Here is a 6,000-nt window from a genome sequence, read left to right on the forward strand (position 1 = left end):
CTTTAACAGGTTGCTTTTTTGGTCCAAGTTTCCTAAAAAATAAGTCTGGTAGTCTAACAAGAAATATCGCTCAGAAAGAGACAAACTAACTTCACCAAAACGTGACCTCCTCTGTGGAGGGATCTCTCTTATTTGGAAGCTTTTCCTGTCCTTTTTGTAGCATTAATAGTTACATAACAGGAGTTTAATTTAATGCACAGTGTTCTGCTCCCTGTCTGACCCTGCCCTCTGCCCTGAAGGTGTCTGCTCTGATGATAACTGTATGTACTGTAAGGAGAGGTCAGTCACAGCAGGGGAGACAAATGCAACCAACGTTTCTGCACATTCGATCACATTTCAGCATCAGTCAGTCTGTGTGCTTTTACTGTGATGAATAAAAGTCACAGGTTTAAAGTTTTCCAGAGGTTCACATCATGCAAACTTTACCTTGATCAGTCTGGACTCGGTCAGAGAAGCAGAGCAGCGGGATCAAAGATTAGTTTCACTCCGTGGTAATGTCAAACACTTCTCCTGCTCTCATTTTGTTCTCATGTTATTATCACAGCAGCCTCCTCCTCATGAAACACCTCCTCTGTTTAACCTCTGTCATCATGTCTTCATCACCTCCTCCGAGGGAGCAGAGATCCTAAACCCGCTCCGTCCTCAGCTCTTAATTTGGGAACATAACGTCTCTTTACCTTCTTAAACCGTCACTCCTCTGACCTCCACGTCCAGATTTGAGTTTCTGGTTTGATGATTGCAGAGGCATTGTGCTTCCTCTGCCTCATTAAATCAGGTTTGGTGTTTGGTTTGGCAGCTTAAACAGATATTTTGTGAACAGAGTTTTGCATTTAAAGTTTTATTTTGTGCACATTCTACTTTCAGTGAAAGCTTGGCCACCTCTCTCACCCTCCTCATTCTGTTTGAGTTCCTTCAGGGGGGGTTTTTGAAGATCAGTATCAGACAAGCAGCTCTGTAACTCAATCATTTTAGAGATGTTTGTGCTCTCAGGCTTTAGGTCGTCTCTGGAAACAGAAAATGATTTGTTTTTGATGCTGCAGAAGGTTTAAAAAGAGATGCAATTTTTGAAATCATTGGAGGTTTTGCAAGTATTTGGAGTAAAAAATGCAGAACACATTATGAAAGACTCGGACAAAAAGCCTGACGTCAGCTTCATGTCCCTGCAAGGAAAGAGTAACTTCGTCCATTCAATGCTCATGTTTCTCGTCTCTCTCTCTCCTTCTGCAGCGTCTGGGCTGTGACAACATTTTGGAGTCTCCTCAGCAGGAAGACCCCTGCCTGCAGTGTGGGGGCAACGGACAGTCCTGCTACCGCGTCCACAACACCTTCACCGTGCGCGACCTGCCAAACGGTACGCTGCAAGGATCAAACCAATGTGCCTCTGAATCATCACATCTGCTTCAGTGTCGTTTGAGTTTGCAGCATTCTGTCGTCTGTATTTGTTCAAGGTTACTTTCTTTATGTTTATCAGGCTACAACCAGATGTTCATCATCCCTGTCGGAGCCACCACCATCAGCATCAGAGAAACCGTAGCAACACGTAACTACATCGGTGAGTTCGGTGTTTGAAGAAACTGAACTAGCAGAGGAAAAAGAACCTCATTAATGTGACCTCTTTGTCTGAGCAGCCATCAAGAACCTGCGTGGGGAGTACTACCTCAATGGACACTGGGTAATCGAGTTCTCCAGAGCGACTCCCATTGCCGGCACCATGCTGTACTACCAGAGAGGAGCCGAGGGAGACAACGTCCCTGAGACCATCATCGGACGTGGCCCCACCACTGAGCCTCTGGTCGTTGAGGTGAGACTGAAAAGCTCTTGTTTCAGATTTTGTATTTCAGTTTCTTCTCAGTTTTGTACCAAAATCTTGAAACCAAAGTCTTTAAAATTAGAGTTTAATTATGTGAACATGTATCTCCTCTCAGCTGATCAGCCAGGAGCCAAACCAGGGAGTGGAGTACGAGTACTACCTCCCCAACGGACGCTCCAGAGAGGGATACTACTGGAGCTTTGGGTCCTGGTCGACCTGCAGCAGAGAGTGTGGATCAGGTCAGGGTCTGAAGCAGCACTATTAATGAGATCTCTTAAATCACTGGAAGTTAAAACATCTCCTTTCTCTCCATCATCAGGCTACCAGTCTCGTTTGGTCTTCTGCACCATCGATAACGAGTCCTACCCTGACTACCTGTGCGCATCTCTGCCCAGGCCTCAAACCAACCGGACATGCAACCCCCATCCATGCCCTCAGACCCGCAGGTAAAGTCCCAGCTTTGTTGCTCCATGTTGTACTGAAGATGATCTCAGAGCAGCGTTCTGACTCTTCTTGGTTTATGACTGTCTGAAAGGATGGCGTACCAGTATCCACCAAAGTTGTGGCGATCCTCAGAAAGACCCAGAGTCTATGTGTACAGGTAACCCAGGGTCTGTAGAGGTAGCAGTAGAAGTAGTGATGTGTTAGAAAGCTGCAGTGTGTGTGTTGAAGCCTGTTCCCCCATTCTGGATGAGAACGCAGGCGCGGGGCAACAGTCCAGCTCAGAGATCTTATTTCAGCCTCTTAATGGTCCCCACATGTCTCTGACAAACCGAATGTCTCTGCAGGGCGACTTCACGGTCTCCATCAAACACCCTCCTCCTCCTTTAACCTCCTGAATCCTCCTGTACCTGAACCCTGAGCTGGGCTGCTGTCTGCAAACTGTCACACTCTCTGCCCCCCGTCCTGTAGAGTAGCTGAAGTGCTGTGAGGTGTCCACAGGTCAAAGGTCGTCATGGGGGGTTGGTGTTAAGGGGGGAATCTGAATGGGACCCTGCAGTAGTGTTGTGGTAGTAAACAGTCGGGGCTGCAGTCAGTGACTCTCTGGTATTTCCTGCTTCTTGTCTTTGATGCTGCTGCTGCTCAGAAACCTGAGACGTTTATGAAGCTCTGCCTGAACCCTCATCACCCCTCAATGTAAAGACTCAGACCAGAACAATGGGTGCTCACGTCTCTGAGTGGTTCATGTGTGCAGAGAATAGTTAGACTAGTCATAGTCCTCTCTGTAAAAGCTGCTTCTAGTGATCAGCGTCTGTTCAAACTAACCTGCAGGTTTTAAACTCTTTATTCCTCCAGCTGGGAGTCGCTGACTCGTCGTAGTTCAGTTCCTAGATTTTCTTGCTGTCTCTTAAAGGACTTGTAGTTTTAACACAGTCATGTAGTGTTTTAACATTTCTGAGTCGCAGAAAAACATAAATCCTGTTTCATACAAGCATCCAAAACAAGAGCATTTCCTAAATCAGGCACCCTCACATGTTCTCACACCTTCACATTCATAAACAAACCTCTTTTACACGTTGGAAAGATCTCTGACACATGAACATTAGCAAAAACTGGAAGTTTAATTCATGCAATAACTTCAAAACTTGCATTTTTAATCCAAAGAATGTGTTACTTTTTCCCCAATTGCGTGCTATTTGTCCCTTTTGGCACACCGTAGTTAAGTTGCTGCAGAGTCTTCATGCTTCCTGCTGCAGCTGTGATGTAAAATTAAAACACAGTTATAAACAGCACCTTATGGGGACATCTTAGCTTGAGAATAATCCACATAAATCATTTTAAAAGTTCACTTTCGTCAAAAGAGAGTAAGAAGAAGAAGAAGAAGGTGTGATGTCTCTGATTTGTTTTGCAAAGTTTGCTCCTTTAAGTCTGAGAGGAGGAACAAAGATTTCCTTAAGCTTTTGCTTTTTGCTTTTTAAACAGATACTTGTCTTTTTTTTGTTACAGCCTCCCTCATTAGTCCAAAATATAAGATACAGCACCCTTACATCATTAGGATATCCCATAATCCACACTTTTCTCTGTGCTAATCAAAGTTAGTGATTGAAACAGCTGACTGGTGTTGCACAAAAAAAAAAACATTGAACACTAATCCTTCTAAGATATCCTCCTTACAGTCACTTCTCTCTTCTTTGGGAGAGAAGTCTTTATTTTCTAGTACCTAACAGCAACCTCACACTTCTCTCTCCCCTCCTCCTCCTCCCGCTCTTTCCCAGCTGGAGAACCGGAGAGTGGAACACCTGCTCGGTTACCTGTGGTGGAGGCTCTCAGGTGCGCCGCGTGGAGTGCGTCTCCAATGATGCGTCTGGTCCCCGGGTGGTGGAGGACGCCGTTTGTGCCGCCTACACCGAGGCTCCTCTCTCTCTGCAGACCTGCAACATGCAGCAGTGTGCAGAGTACAGAGCAAGTAGATGGAGCGCGGTGAGTAAGATGAGAGAGTATCAAGAGTAGACACTCTGAAAAGCTCAGTGATGAATGCACTTATTGTAGAACATATGCACTGTGCTGTATTTTTGAATTTATACCCAATACTGCATTTGTTTTATCTCTGCACAATTTCAGGATAAAATATACGCCCTGAGCAAAGTGAAATAAAGACAAAAGCTAAAAGTGACCATCATAAGACTTAAAAAGACGCATTTACTTCATTAAGGGTCAAACATGCATGAAGTTTGACTGTGGCGGTATCTTTTCTGGTGAAGTAAGGATGGAAAACAGTATGAAAATCATATTTAAGCAGCGGGCAGACATGTTTCTCTGCAGCTGCAAAATATGGAAAGTGAGGTCTTTATTTTGTCTCAAAGCTTTAAAGGTTAAGTGGTTTGCAAAGTTTATCCACAAGGAAGAACAAATGCTTTGCTCTTTCTTAAATCCAGTGATGCATTTAAGTCTTTGAAGTAAATCTGAGTTAACACGAGAGGCTCAAAGTGAAGCTAAAAGTCCTCTCAGCCTAAAGCACAACAACAAGCTGAACTACTAACTTCCTTTCTTGCACTCTCCTGAGACTAAATCAGACGACACAGCTCTGAGGTTGCAGCGTTGAGGTGTTTACATGCTCTTGAATGTGTGCTCTTGTGTGCTGCAGTGCTCAGTGACCTGCGGCTCCGGACAGCAGACCAGAGAGATCTCCTGTATCGGCTCAGGAGGAATGAGACTGGAGGAAACGTCCTGCAGCGGTCTGATCCGCCCGACTGCCGCCCGACCCTGCGAGATGGCGGCCTGCCCAAGCCCGAGACAGATCAGCTGGCAGGCTGGAGAGTGGGGACTGGTGAGTAAAAACACACACACAGCACACCGATATGAATGAGTGCTTCCAGTCCACTCCAGTCCAGTCCAGTCCAGTCCAATCCGGTCGTACTGTGCCGTCATTGTGATCTCTACGTTTCCCTCCAGTGCTCCAGAAGCTGCGGCGTCGGCTCCAGAGACCGTCAGGTGATGTGCTCTGACATAGAGGGGAACCTGTACCCTGTGGACCAGTGCAGCGCCCATTCCAAACCCTCCACTGTGGAGCGCTGCAACACCCAGTCCTGCTACAACCCACAGAGTGAGCATGTGCACAAACAGCTTCACAAACAGCCTCTTAATCCTGCAGGATAAATTACTTTGCATTCATGCAGTGTGATGTCTTTAAGTCCACATGCTTTCATTTTCTACAATTGCAGAAAATAAACTAAAACTAATGTAAAGCTGTCACATGCAGGAAGTTCATGAAAGCATCACACTACAATCACAAAACATCAGCTTCATATTAAGCTCTTAACATCGTGGTTCTTGTTCTCTTCATGCAGCGGTTCCCAGTGTGCAAGACCCACGAGGACATGACAACACTCAGACCGGTTTCCAGCCTATCAGGCCAGATCAAGCAACACGTAAGACCTTAAAGTTTCTCTGTGGTTTAAAGGACTGTCCTGGTGTCAGCATGCTCGTAATTTCTGCAGGATTAAGAAGGAGTTCACAGATTAGGTATTTTGTGTATAAGCTAAAAGATAACGTCTCTTAATAACTGCTCACAAAGTCAAACGTGATGCAAAAACCTCAGAGCAAGTTGCATTTTCAGGAGCTTCTCTGAAATCTGTGAGGGATTGATGCTTTAGATTACACAAAGATGCATTTTCTGCAAGTTTTAATGTCCATACCTTTTTGTTTTTGCCTTTTAAGACAGCTTTTCGTCTCTTTCTTGCAACCTGCTG

The 6,000-nt window shown here is 45.3% G+C and overlaps 1 protein-coding gene across 1 annotated transcript in view; it reads left to right on the forward strand.

Moving 5' to 3' along the window:
• paplna (papilin a, proteoglycan-like sulfated glycoprotein) overlaps nucleotides 1-6,000 on the forward strand; it is a 32,654-nt gene that overhangs the window by 16,748 nt on the left and 9,906 nt on the right. The window contains 9 exon segments of the mRNA XM_034674360.1: nucleotides 1,228-1,351; nucleotides 1,472-1,552; nucleotides 1,629-1,801; nucleotides 1,926-2,049; nucleotides 2,130-2,256; nucleotides 4,027-4,231; nucleotides 4,896-5,078; nucleotides 5,204-5,354; nucleotides 5,599-5,679. Of these exon segments, the coding sequence (XP_034530251.1) occupies nucleotides 1,228-1,351; nucleotides 1,472-1,552; nucleotides 1,629-1,801; nucleotides 1,926-2,049; nucleotides 2,130-2,256; nucleotides 4,027-4,231; nucleotides 4,896-5,078; nucleotides 5,204-5,354; nucleotides 5,599-5,679 (1,249 nt within the window).

This window comes from Notolabrus celidotus, chromosome 22 (assembly GCF_009762535.1).
Source record: "Notolabrus celidotus isolate fNotCel1 chromosome 22, fNotCel1.pri, whole genome shotgun sequence".
NCBI classification, from domain to species: Eukaryota; Metazoa; Chordata; class Actinopteri; order Labriformes; family Labridae; genus Notolabrus; species Notolabrus celidotus.